We start from the raw sequence: 14,040 nt of genomic DNA on the forward strand, positions 1-14,040 counted from the left end.
ATCAGCTGAAGGAGGCTTAACCTGTGGGGTTATGAGAAACGGAGCATCTCAGCCTCCACACCTTCCTTGTCGTCGCCCCCCCCCCCCCCCCCCCCTCGAGAGAAAGGGTTAATTGGAGTAGGAATTTCATCGCACATCTGTCAGATTTTTAAGGCCATGACGCACTGAAAGCAGGGAGTCGATGTGAGCAAGGGGGAGGAGGAGGAGGAGGAGAAGGAGAAAGAGTTGGTGGTGAGATCGATGAAGTGGCAGGCAGAGGGAAGAGGAGGAGGAGGAGGAAAATCTCACGAGATAATGAAAGAAAAAGAGGAGAGCTGCTAGTGTTAGAGAGAAAAGAAAAAACACGAGGCTATACCCGGAGATTTTTGGAGTGAAAAACAAAGATTGGGAAAAAAGAAGGGACGAAGAGAGCGAGCGTGGTTCGTCCGAAACCGCAGATGGTTTTCTTTTTTTTTGCACTCTGGTTTCTGTGAATGTAGCACCCCGGGGCGCAGCGGACCAATTGTGTGAATCTGCAGGGCTGCTCGGCGACACAATCGGAGAGATGCACAGGACGGACAACAGCCGCGGACGCGCTGTGAGAAGTGGATAATAAAGGTAAGCTTATGGATCTCTGTCAAACCCGCGCATGTTTGTGATTTCGTCTCCGAATCGCCATCGTGTTTGGTAGTTACTTAACGCATCGTGCATGTGGAGTAAATATGCAAACACACCGGTAATTTGCAGCACCTCGCTCCGGATTCACAACTTTGCATGAGAAAAATGTCGTATATTCAAGCATGAGATCAGGGTTAAGCGAATAAAACTGCGATGTTGGGGGTTTTCTCGTGGGTACTTACGCGGGATGTGTTTGGTTAAATTACTGAAGTGCTTCTTTAAATGGCATTGCATGGATGTGAATCGGTGGTAAAGAGGGAGAAGAGAAACGTTATTCGGCTGTTTTCTGTCTCTTTAACGTTGAAAGTTTAGACTACGAATAACAGAGCTCGTATTGTCTCACGCAGGCACAAAAGCGAGGCATCTGCCGAAGAACACAGCTGAGCACCAAAGAGACAAGCGGAGTGCTGATGCACAAGTGAGAATAAAATCACATTTCAGGCTCCTGATGCTGTTGCTGTCACGTTTTCTGGGAGTTTGAGGGAGTTTGAAGACAGTACTTAACGTTATCAGATAATTAATTAGACACCCCATAAGCCCGGAAATCAATTAATTCACAAATCAATAAATCCATAGTTTGGTGTAACAAGAGACCTTCCAGTCTGTTGACCTGACTGTTGAACAACAATAACAAGAGAAGAGTAACAACAGGCAGAGGTGAGAAATACAGATTTATTTGCTGAAATTGAAGATGGATGGGGGTCTAGGGGAGATGTCCCTCCACAGCCACTCTGATTTGGCTCACAGCCAGGATGGCAGGGCTATGCTACACTCCCGGGACCTTTCAGCTGCCTTCCCCAGGCCTTCTCTCGGGGGCTCCTCCATGTCTCTGGAACATGAGCCCCGTCCACCAGGCTTTGACCACTCCATGTCAGCACTGGGCTACAGCGGCGACTCCCCGTCCAGCTCCGGCAGCACCTACACCACCCTGACCCCCCTGCAGCCCTTTGATGACAAGTTCCACCACCACCATCACCATCACCCCTGCCTCCCCGTCAGCAATGTCATCGGCAGCTTCACCCTCATGCGTGAGGATCGAGGCCTCAGCACCAACTTCTACAACCCATACGGCAAAGAACTAGCCATGTCCCAAAGCCTGTCGCCCCCGTCCACAGGTTCAGGCCTGGGCTCCGCCATACATGGCTATGGCAGTCTGGGCAACAGCCCTAATGGCAACGGTGGCCAGATGCTCCATGGTGGCTATGATGTTCATGGAGGAAGCCTCTTCTGCCGGACATCTGATTTTGGTCGGGAGATGTCACCACCAGGCCTAGGAGGAGGCGATGTGTCAGTGAGTCACCAGCTGAATAAAATGGAGGTTCACCAGCACGCTACGGGCCACCACCCACACATCTACAGTCAGCACTACCAGCCCCACCATCACCCAAGCCAGCAAGCCACCAAGATGGGCGAGCACCTTCACTCCTCATCATCCGCCTCGTCCTCGCCCGGTGAGGGTATGCTGCCGGGCTCACAGGGCAGTGGAGGAGGCACTGGGGAGGAGATCAACACCAGGGATGTGGCCCAGAGGATCATCACCGAGCTGAAGAGGTACAGCATCCCCCAGGCCATCTTCGCCGAGAGGGTTCTCTGTAGGTCACAGGGCACACTGTCTGACCTCCTGAGGAACCCCAAGCCCTGGGGCAAGCTCAAGTCCGGCCGCGAGACCTTTAAGAGGATGTCCCGCTGGCTCCAGGAACCAGAGTTTCAAAGAATGGCCTCGCTCAGGCTTGAGGGTAAGATCTGGCTTTGCTCTCTATTTGCCTTACACACGTACAAATACACGCTAACGCTCACACAGAAACACACACGCGCTCTCTCCATGTTTTCCCCAAACACCTCCCTTCTACGTGTCTTAGAAAAAAAATTCTCCTCTCCAGCAATCAGTATGCAGCTCAGGTTGATACATGAGGAAAAGCAAACGCATCATACTGATGTTTCCCTCCTTCACAGCCCTGTGAATGTACCAGTGGTTTGTCTATTGTCTCATCAGCGTGGGTAATAAAAACTTAGTAGCACATTGAAGACAGTTTGGGCAAGAAAGGGGCCATATGTGCCATTCCTTTGTTTACTTTGCTTCCAAACAGCTCCTATTGATTTGTACAGTACCTACAATAAAAAAGCCACAGACATTTGCCCTCTTCTTAAATGAACCATGAAGATCAGTGTGTGCAGCGGTCGGCAATTTAATCGCTTTTGAGCCCACAAAATAATTTGCGCAGATATGCCATTCTGGAGCGATTGATTAATTTGAGCAGCGATTTATATCTGCTCAGCGCCTGGCTGAAGTTGAGTTGGCAAGGTAGCTGATGCAAATTAGACTTGAGCATTTGCCAGGCGTCTTTTATCAACGTCGTCACTGGGGCAATTACTGCGAGGCTAAATACAAATGTTGCTCAGCTCAGAAGCTTCTCCTTACAGGTTTGTGAAAGTCCCGCATTTGGAAAACAAGAAGTTATTAATTAATTGGCGGTACATTAAGCCCTTATTGTGAATCAGTTGGTTGACTTGAAAATTAACTGACTGCAATCTATTTATTTTTTTACTAAAACCACTAAAGAGAATTTGCTGCATATCTGTTGTGCATATTTATATATATATATACATTTTTTTTTTTGTGCTTGATTACCATTTTACAGACACCATGAGCTTCGGCCTATACATTTTTCACAACTTTTTTTGACTTTTCAGTTACATTTAATTTGAAACAATCTTATTGATCTCTGGCCCCAAAATCATTTGTTGCGGGCCTATTCGTATTTCTACATATTTCACGAGGACAGGGAGGTTTTCTTTTTTTGTTGTTGTTTTGAAAGGCACATTGTAATCTGCTGCTTGACATTTAATATTCTTCGGGGATGTGGATTGAAGACACGACAGCACGCTGTACAGTGCTGTGTTACAGTGTTGTCCCTCCACAGGGACTCAGGGCCCATCTGATACACGTAGCACAGAAAGAGATCCAAGTGAACATAGTAATATGAGACTAGAATAGAAGAGTGTGTGTGTGTGTGTGTGTGTGTGTGTGTGTGTGTGTGTTTGCGAGTGGTCTGTGAGCTGCGGGGGTCTGCAAGCTGTACGTGTGTGTGAGCCTGCCCGGTTGATCACTGCTTTTCGCTCTCTGTCAGCAGCTCGACTGATTAAGCCCAACAACACAATAGGGTTCATAGGTAATGATTGTGCACTCTTGCAATCCCTTCACAATTATTGATCTTTGATTGTTCAACTCTGAGAGCACATGTGTACATCCTCCATTCAGCAAAACGCTACAGCAATCAAGCCTCTTTTTTTTTTTTTTAAAGATGAGTTATCTCAGGGGTTTGTTCTGTGATTCGACTGAAATGTTGTTTGATTAATCTTGTCCTGGGATGGGTCAAAGCTTTGTATGCAAAACGCCCTTTTTCCTGTCACACAGAAAACCACATCATCACGATCGAGCATCCCTTTGTTCCTTTGATCCCCCAGATTTGCAATCATTAATCATCCTCATTTTAGTTGTAGCATCCTGGTTTCTTCATCTTTACAAACACAAACATTATTTTAACGAGTCGGCGCGCCATGTCCATGCAGCCAATCAATCAGGCTCATAAAAAATTTAAGTCCCTACACAGAGAAGTGTGCTAATGTTTGACAAGCCTCCTCTCTCCCTGCTCCCACACACTCTGAAATTGCATATTTAGTTCTTGGCAAAGCCACAATTTGGACAGCTCGGCACTTTTCTACATAACCTACTTTCCAAAGGGGGTTGTTGTTTTTTTCCCCCCCTGGCCAACCCCCTTTTGTTTAATTACAAGCCGCTATTGATTTCCATGGGAAAGAGCAGCACGCTTTGCCCACACACACCTTGGCCGCATCGGCAAATCGAGACTGGAATTAGAATGTGCGGTGCCCTGTGCTCCTCAGTCTGAAGATAGCTCAAGTGCTCTCTGCTTCACGCCTCAAGTTTTAAGATGATCCTCCCTAATGCAGCACTCGCTTAAATACATAGAAGGCCCTTGAGTGTCAGCCAGACACACTACGTTATTTCCATAACTATGTCTCTTTCTATGGAGAGCTGCAGAGCTGTCGCACAGTAATTATGGAATGTGGTTGCTGCCATTTTGTCTTCAAATAACTGAGACATTTTGTTAAACATGGAGGAGGTGATTCTTTGGATTTATCCGCAGTGTCTTGTTTTGTGTGTGTGCTCTATGGATTACTGCACTGTATATGAGATGCATCTCCAGCCCAACCTCAGGCTGTAGAGGAGGCAATCAGGATTTAGTCAGAGAAGAAGGCAGGATAAAGACCACACAGCCATGCTCCGACACTTAAAGTCAAGCGGAGGGAGGGGGGGGGGATCAGAGACTATAACTTTAAAGATGATGGCCGAAGCCCTTGACTAAAGGTCTAAATGAATAAGAAAGGTCAATGCGGTTTACGTGTCGACTCCAGTGCCTGCACCACCCCCACAGTAATGAAAGCCACAAAGCCTCGTCCACCTCTCACTGCGTACCGTCCGTGTTCAGTTGGCGATGCTCAAAAGTCGAAGCTGATTTCATTTGCATATCAGCAGTTGCGAACAGGCCGACGAGCGGGGTTGATGTTTGTGTTGTTGTTGTTGTTGTTGTTTTTTTATCTGACTCTTGCAGCTCCCCCCATTGCTCCGGCGCTGAAGGGGTTAACCAGCCTCTGTGGGTCGAGGAGTCTGAGCTGCACAGATTTAATCAATAATTTCTATCAGCCCCTGGCCCAAGAAATCAGCAGGGGGTGGGCTGGGGCTGGGGGTGTGGAGGGAAAGGACAGAGAGGGAGGGATGGTGTTGGGGGGGTGTTCTGGCTGGGGGGGGGTGGGTTGAGGATGGGCCGGGGGGTAGGGAAAGGGCTTTCGATCACGTTTCAGCAACACGAGACAGGGGCATACATCATGATTAGGGGCTGTTCCCACGATCATAAGAAGCCTATAGGGGAATATTTATGTCTCCTGGAGTAGCCCCGGTGCTGGGAATTTATAGCATGGTAATTGTGAGCCTTTTACACATGATTACAGCATAAGGAAGCATTTACTTAATGGGCGGCGTTATGATCGTCAGTAAGGGAGAGCCGAGGATGGGATGGAGGCGAGGAGGAGGAGGAGAGCAGCAGGACGCCGCGACTCCTCCAACGAGCCATAAATCCACGCTACGAGCAAGGTAGCCGGCACTATCATGTCATTCCTTTCATTACTACATGAGCTGAGAGTGCACCACTGTATACACCTGCTAGAGATACAGCCCTCTTCCCAACCCCCAGCCCAGAAATATCGATAGTTGGGGTGGCGTAACACTCGTGAAAAATGCAGCATTTGGAGTTAAAAAAAAAAATAAATAAATAAATAAAATGATTTCACTTGTGGTGATATTGACATGCCGCTGACATCTAGGCCTGTTCAGATTTTAATGAGACGTGGTTCGATAACTCTCAGAAATGCAAACGAGCTCTGGATTCCTAAAAGCTATCAGGCCCCCGTAATCTCAAGATGACAAGAGTGCATCCCTGAGTCAAAACATTTCCTTCAGATAATGATTTTAGAGGCGAATGTTTGAGGGGAATTCACAGTGTTAAAGTTTCAGAAACTCATCTGGACCAGTTGAGGGAAAGCAATGCAGAGCACATGTTTCTCTTGGACCCGGATGTGAAGCTGCTATTGAGATGGAACTCGCATGGAAAAAAAGATGCACTAGGCTCACACTTCTTTCTCGTAGCGTTCTGCTAATGAGAAATTTTCCTCTGTGAGTTTAAGGGGCGAAGAGCCGGTCATACAGTAAACAGCAACAGCAGCCCTCGCTGTGTGAGTTGTTTCTCAATGGGAAGCTGTAAGCGAATCAATTGAACATATTAGTGCTGTTGAGAGAGCAAAAGGCAGTATCTGTGGTTTATATAATATATGTTTTGCAGCATGTGTGAGTTGGATCGTGTCTCTGTGTGTGCAATATAGGATTTCAAGGTTATTTCTAGCTGATATCTCCATCTAATGAAGTCATTTTTGTCAATAATGGAGCTCCATGCACTTATCTCATTGTTTTCTTTACACAAGTGAAGGGGATCTGCCAGCACAGCGAGATTATTTCAACCACTAGAAAACAGCTTGTCCAAGAACTTTTCACAATTAAGTGTTTTTTTCCCTTCCTATCCTAAAAAAATAGTCCGTATACAATTCATAAAACGTGTGACGAGTTGAAGTAATGCACTGTTTTGACAGATTAAACTGATAAAATGATACTTATCTGGATGCTTTAATGTGCAGAAGCCCAAAACATTACGCCACGTACAATATATTACCCTTCAGAAAGCTTCAATATTTAAATTACACACTAAATTCAATAAACAAATAGTTTAAATATAAATATAAAACACATTAATAAACCCAAAGAGAACCTTGGATAAAAAAGCACTCAAAGTCTGTATGGGCACCACTCCACGTGTGTGTCTTGTGAATGTGGCGTGCATGTGTATGCCCCGTTGTGCTGTGTGCACATACAGCAGTGCTTACACTTAGAAACACATTTGATGCCATCAGCAAAACGGGCGCCCAACAGCCGCACCGTGCTGATTGAAACCTCTTAAAAGTGTGCATTTAGGTAATTGCACAACTACCCCACGCCACCCCCCCAAAAAAATGTTTTAGTCCACTTAAGGCTTCTAAACACCCTGGGCAATGCCGACTCTGCTTGTTTCACTCACCCCTGACGTAACCCGCCTTTAATAGAAAATAAATTAGTTCCCCCTAAAGTGATTATTACTCACTCACTGCCGCCACATGTAAATGACTTTTATGAGAAACTAATGATGTTGAAGTGTCCACTAAGGGAAAGGAAAGAGAGGAAGTGGAAGGAGATAGACAGAGAAAGAGTGAGAGAAGTGGTGGTTGGTCAGGGGGGTGGTGATGAGCTTTGTGCTTGGTGCACAAAGGCAGAGGTTGGTGTTGTGTTTCCTGTAAATACAGAATTACAGCGTGTTAGAGGTGAAAGGTTCAGCGATGGATATGCAGAGGAACATGCAGCCTGAATTCAAAACGCTTGTCTGACTCTCCAACTGGATTTCAACTCAGCCCACACACATCAGGCTATTTTTCCTCACTCACTAAACAAAACATTTTTTTTTTTTTTTTAATTTTAGACTTTTTCATGAGGATATTGATTATATAATTGGACGGGCTGCCACAGATACAGTGGTGTTTAACCCAGGCCCCGTGTTTCTATTTTGTGGTTGGTTGGACTGACATTAAAACAAAAATACAAATAAAGACCCACAAATTACCAAAAGATTTTGTCACCCCTCATGACATTTGCACAGTTTGAACATGGACAACTTTGACACCAAGTTAATTCTGCAAAAAATAATGAAGGTTTTTTCCCCTTTGGGAGCAGCCCATACAGAAATATATGAATATCAAGTACGGGAGAGTCTTGACTAAAATGCGGCATTGTGTTTTATCAAATTTGTGCATTTAATATATCTCACAGTTCTGTACAGTGAGTGTTGCAGGAATTCAACTGTGGCAAAAGAAAAGAAAAGGAATTTGAAAGATTTTGTTTAAAAAATGATTACTGTGTTTGACTGAAATGATTTGTTTTTGGATACGTAGCCATGTCAGTGGAACATAACACCAGACTTTGCGCTCTGTTCAGGTGTACGTCAAAATAAAGACAAATGAGAATAATGAATACCCAGGTGGAAAACTCCAGACTTTTATCCTGGATGTAGTTAAAAGTTTTTTACCTCCCTGGCAATAAGATGTGAAAGGTTGAACATCTTGATTCTTTTACTGCACAATGAAGCGAGCTGCTGAATCATCTCTTTTCACTAATCAAAGTTGCTTAGCTAATCGGTTTTCTTTCAACAAATCCACTTTCCCTCAGCTTAATCCATTTGTCCTAGTTAGCCAGCCAGTGTGTTTGCCTACACGTTTCCCCTTTCCTTTTTTTAATTTCGTCTCTCCTCTGTGTGCCTGCAGCCTGCAAGCGTAAGGAACAGGAGCAGACCAAACTGGAGCGCAACCAGGGCCCGAAGCGTACCCGTCTGGTGTTCACAGACCTGCAGCGGCGCACACTCATGGCCATCTTCAGAGAGAACCACCGCCCGACCAAAGACCTGCAGGTCACCATCTCCCAGCAGCTGGGCCTGGAGCTCTCCACCGTCAGCAACTTCTTCATGAATGCCCGCCGACGCAACCTCAACAAGTGGGCAGACGAGGGCCGTCCCTCCTCGACCGGCTCCTCTGGCTCCAGCGTTTCCTCCTCCGCAGTGTCCTGCAGCACGGCGTGATGACGGACCATCAGGGAGGTGCAGTGGGGAGGGCGCTGAGGGAGCAAGGGGGCACATAGACTGGTCTAGGCAGAGATCAGCCGTAATAAATGTCCTCCTCGTTATCAGAAGGAGTGACGGAGCCAGCCATTAAAGATGATTTTATGAAGATGAAGCATTTTCCCAAACCAAAGTTGATTGCTACCTTGAAATGGAAGGGGGCAATGCCTAGAGTGATATGATTGCAGGACGTGAGGTCCTGCTTGTATAGTCGAGGGTGCAAAGATGATTTGGCTCAAAGAAGAGTCACACCCTTACATAGACACCGTCTCATTGCATTATTTTGATTATGTAGATTAGAGATAATGAGGGTATTACAAATCAGGAGGAAGCATATTTTGATGTACCTTCAGATCTATTCTCATCTCTCCAAACGTGAAGAATCAAGAGGTCCCATTTGCTCACATCTGGAGAACTCCATTGTATAACTTAATCAAATGTGTTCACCATCATCCAAAGATGTTAATCTTCCACCTGTGTTTTTATATTGCTACATTTCCTCAAGAATCAAGGTGAAAGAGGAAATAAGGCATTTTTTTAATTATCTTTTTTTATTTTCTGAAGAGCCAAATTCCCCTTTTTTTCATGGCGTTTCCATGGCGACGGTTCCCAGGACTGTATGGCGTCGTTCCAAGTACGGAGCCTGGAACTATCAGGAGTGTTCCTGACTCCAAGCTGTCAATCATTTTAGGTCAACAGGAGGCTTTCCTGTATTTTGTCAAGATGGTCCCGCCTTGAATGAATCAGAGTTTTCATGGGGGAACCACGGTGCATCTCGCTGTATGCCAGGACAGAATCGATAAACACAAGTAGGACGCAGAAACAGACTTGTTGGTGCAACCGTCTAGCTTTAAGACTCTCGCTGAGCTTCCAAATGAAAGCTCCACAGCCATGTTTGAATCAAAATCAAGCCAAAAAAAGAAAGAAAATCAACCGCCGAACACAAACCCTCCATGGAGGAGAGGTACACCTAACACAATGTATAGTGACATTGTAGTATTTTTTCCACTCATTTCCAAATAACTGTACACACCTCTGCTCCATTACAAAAATCTTTTTTTACAGATGTCTAGAAAATGGAGGAATGTGATTCTTTCCACCCTTTTTGTACAGATTTCAAGCACATCGCTCTATTTATAGAAACACGTTGGAAGTGTGGGGCAGTTTGTTTCAGCCCTGCTGACGTACAAGGTCATTTTTTTGGTCCACAAAGGAAAGGCTTTAACATGCCTCCTTATAGCCAGTAGTTAAATCAAACCAAGAACGTTTCAAATGCAATTAACTGATTTGATCAACATATTTATTACTGCATTTGTGTATTTATTGTTTTTCCCTTTTCTTTCCTCTCTATTTATTTGGTTATTTATTTACGCTATCTATATACTGTAAGTATTTATTTAACGATTCTCTGTATGTCTGTGTGAAACTGAAGACTTTTTCTGATGGGCACTTTTAGCTGTAGAATCCCATCGTAATACCAAAGATTAACATTGCCTCCCTGAATGTACGGCCTGAATCCCTAAACCCAGTACCTGATCCCGACCCGATCCAGCCCAACCCACCCAGTGATGTTACGTATCTCTCTATCTTTAAGGCCTGGCCTTTATTTTTATTTATTTCTATGTTCTTTTCTTTTTGTAGGATAATGGGGAATTCTTTACTCTTGCAAATGTCTCTGCTGTCAGCTCTTTACGCCAAGGCCAAAGCCTGTTTGAATGTTGTGATAATATTTATGATTAATAATACTATGAATGATATTAGTAATAATAATAATAATAATGATGATTAAGATGATGTGGCATCCCATAGGTTCACAATTTGCTTGTAAAGTTGTGTTCAGACCAATGCCATCTGGTGGAGTGTGTAAAATGTCTGGGGACCCACTTAAAGCGCTGTCAAAAGTTGAGCCCATGCAAACAGACACATGCAAACATGTATGTGCTTGACCCACCTCCACTCCATCTTACTCACCTAGTCCTCTCTCACGAGCAGTGCAGACACTCCTGTCTATGTCCAACTCAGTGTGATCTCACTGTCCTCCATATGCCGAGCCCTTCTGCCAGTTGTCTCAGTTCCTAGATGGTTCATAGGGTTCAATCCTGGTCTCCTGGGGTTCTTGGCCTCTTTTACTCTGAGGTCCTTGAGGTTTTATTTATTGGGTTCCTTGGTTTTGGGGTTTGCTCCTGGTCTTATATGGTTCTTAAAGTGTTAGGTTTAGCTTGTGAGGGTTTGTCCTCGGTCATCTCTGGATCTTCAGGTGTGTTTCTCACCTGTTGGGGATATTTATTATGCTTACAAGCCATTCCAGGCTTTTGGTTTTTATCCCTGGTCTTATCGAGTCTCTAAGTGTTTGATCCCCCTTGTTTGCCCCTAGCTCCGCAAGACTATAGTGATTACTTCTGATCTTATAAACTTGCATAGTACACATTACGGGTTGGCATGAAAGAGGTCAGTACAGGTGATTTGGTTTTCCAGTATTTTGTGTGGATGTCTAAATGAGGAGGAACTCACCCAGGAGCTCATTCCCTGACCCCTGTGTAAATGATGCCAAAGAGTGGCATGGCAAGCTTGGCCATTTTTCACACTCACTCTATCTCTCTGTCTCATTTTCTCTGTCTTTCTCTGTCTTTAACGTTGGAAGGGGCGGCGTGCCGGGGCTCCCTTCACAGCGTGCACTTGAAAGACGGGCGGTCATGAAAGAGGCCATCGACTTTTTCGTGGACTTCAAAGGGGAGGTTTTTTTCATCCCGTCTCCTCTCTGGATATCTGGTCTGGGGTCCGCTCTTGGCCAGACCTTTGGGCTTTAGGGGGCATTCAGAGGGGGCGGGAGGGAGATCAGAGAGGAGGCTGAATCATCCAGAATGAGGATGGTGTGTGTGTAGGAGACGAAGGGGGGAACAGGAGGTGTTGGAGTAGCGGGGCACAGAGCTGAATTAAACTTTAATGAGCAACAATTGTAAGCATGCTGAGAGCGAAAGGGGGGCAGTAGTGGGGATGTGCTGTTGAGTCTGTACAGAGGTGAAAAAATGAAAAAGAATAGAGCTTGAAGGCTGCCAACCCGTGCTCACTGCTGTCATTGAATCAAAGCTGAGGTGACACCTTTCAGGTTTCTCTTTGTCTCTCTGACTGGGAGCCTAAAATGGAGATAGAGCTTTTTGTATTGAGCCACCTTCTGCTCCGTGTCAAGCAGGGAGGCTCTTCCCTTTCTGTACAGAGGGGCAGCAAGCAGGAGGAGAGAATCCAGTGCTGCAGGTGATCCCCATTGCCATTTTGGCCTGCGGCACCCCCTAGTGACTTTTCTAGAAAGTTGAGGCTGGCAGCCGAGGCCATTGCAGAGCAATTCTGAGGAGCACGTAAATAATAACAGTGATAGAAAATAAGTAGTACTGAAAACAAATATGTACTTTCAGGATAAAAAAATAAATAAATAAATAAAAAAAGGACAAAAAAAAAACACTTTTCTGATAATGTTCAAACCAAAAAAAAAAACAACAACAACCAAAGATTGATGGGTAACTGCTGAATCATTATTTATCATAGGTAGTTTTAGTAGTACCCTATCAGCGTTACCATAGCACTCAGAGGATTCAAAAAAGCACCAGTGGGGTTCCGTGTGCTGATTATTTATGTTGCATAAACAGTATTATGTTGAGCTGGAACTGAGAAACTGACACGAGGCAGTGTCTTTAGATGGAAGTCTTTTGACTCTGTGAACCCCAGTGTCCCCCTGTCTGTCCCTGCCTACTCCCCTGTGTGTACATGAAGACTTTACCCATCTACCTCAACTGTGTGAGATGTTGTGTGGCAAAGATATTCCTTAACCAAAGAATCCATCCTGTCAGGGTGTCTGTCTGTCTGTCTTTCTATCTATCTATCTATCTTGTCTGTACATCCGTCCCTTCTTCATGCCTTTTACTCCAAACCAAATGTGCTGGAATCAATCCGTGACAGGAGCTGAACGAGGCCCCCATGAAGTCCAGTATGTTAGAGTTGTCCCACTGATACATGTTCTGTATGTAAATAAAATCATTCTCAAGACCAAAAAAGAAGGAGGTGACAATCCAAGCAAGGAGGATCTTGCTGTAATCAACGTTGCCTGTTCCTTGTTTTCCAAAAACTAGAATTATGCGATTTGCTGTAATAGAAAAAGCTCAAGAATCAAGCGCTCATCCCAAAATACAAAGGTTAGGAGACAGAAGCTATTTTTCCACATTTGTAAGCCACCCCTTCCCGCCCTTGTTTTTTTTCCAAAATGTTTAGTGTAGTTGAAATACTGTTTGATCCCACTGTTGTAAGTAGGAATTAATAAAATCCATACAAAAAGCTTTAAACGGGGAAGAGTTGAGGGACGTATTTGACTGAGTCCGAGTTTCCTCAGCTTGAACTCGACCCACCATGCTTTATCGTGCCATTCTTGTCCATGTGTTAGACTTACTAATGAATGTGGCTAACCAACCAAAGGCTTTAAAAAAAAAAGATACACAACACTTTAAACGTCAATCATGGTGGGACATTTTGTATCAACAACTAAAGAAAATCCCTTTGAATACCTCATGTGAAAATTGTTTGTTGTGATGTTGCACTAAAAAATAAAAATGACTCATTTGTAACCCAACACTGATCTCTGTTCGCATTTGTCCTGACCTTGTTGGGGGTGTTGGAGGAGTTAGTGGGGAAGAGCTCTTGATTTTTTAAAAAGACTGCTCAATCGCTGTCTTAGCAGCTTAAACTTGATATTTTTTGGCCAACAGAAATGCACAACTCACTTCCCCTATATAAAGTAGCTTAGATAGTTTTTTGCATGTCAAAAAGAGAGGATATATTTAGTGTCTCCTTCTTTAAGCACTAGGAACACAAACACATTTTCTCATTGTGATCAGAATTATTTTCACATTTCCTGTAAATTTGGGTCATATTTGGGACATCCGGACATCCACTAGAATTTAAAATAAAATGTTTAAAAAATCCTTGTCCAATCAACATGGGTTTGTAGTTATATACCACTAGTGTGTCTAGTCACATTTGAGTGATCTAAATAATTACATTTGCCATTCTTCTT

General features: G+C 44.4%; 1 protein-coding gene across 1 annotated transcript; it reads left to right on the plus strand.

The window, feature by feature from the left end:
* The first annotated feature begins 208 nt into the window (after positions 1-208).
* onecutl (one cut domain, family member, like) lies at positions 209-13,596 on the plus strand. Its single transcript, XM_047597698.1, has 3 exons — positions 209-597; positions 1,005-2,393; positions 8,632-13,596. Exons 2-3 carry the CDS (start codon positions 1,349-1,351, stop codon positions 8,940-8,942), a joined length of 1,356 nt encoding a protein of 451 aa, XP_047453654.1. The 5' UTR covers positions 209-597; positions 1,005-1,348; the 3' UTR covers positions 8,943-13,596.
* The last annotated feature ends 444 nt before the right edge of the window (positions 13,597-14,040 follow it).

The sequence above is a fragment of the Mugil cephalus genome, chromosome 11, assembly GCF_022458985.1.
Source record: "Mugil cephalus isolate CIBA_MC_2020 chromosome 11, CIBA_Mcephalus_1.1, whole genome shotgun sequence".
Lineage (NCBI taxonomy): Eukaryota > Metazoa > Chordata > Actinopteri > Mugiliformes > Mugilidae > Mugil > Mugil cephalus.

Coding starts and splice junctions, on each gene's coding strand:
- onecutl (XM_047597698.1), top strand. CDS start 1,349: ATGGATGGGGGTCTAGGGGAGATGTCCCTCCACAGCCACTCTGATTTG. Junction 2,394..8,631: donor GGCCTCGCTCAGGCTTGAGG/GTAAGATCTGGC, acceptor GTGTGCCTGCAG/CCTGCAAGCGTAAGGAACAG.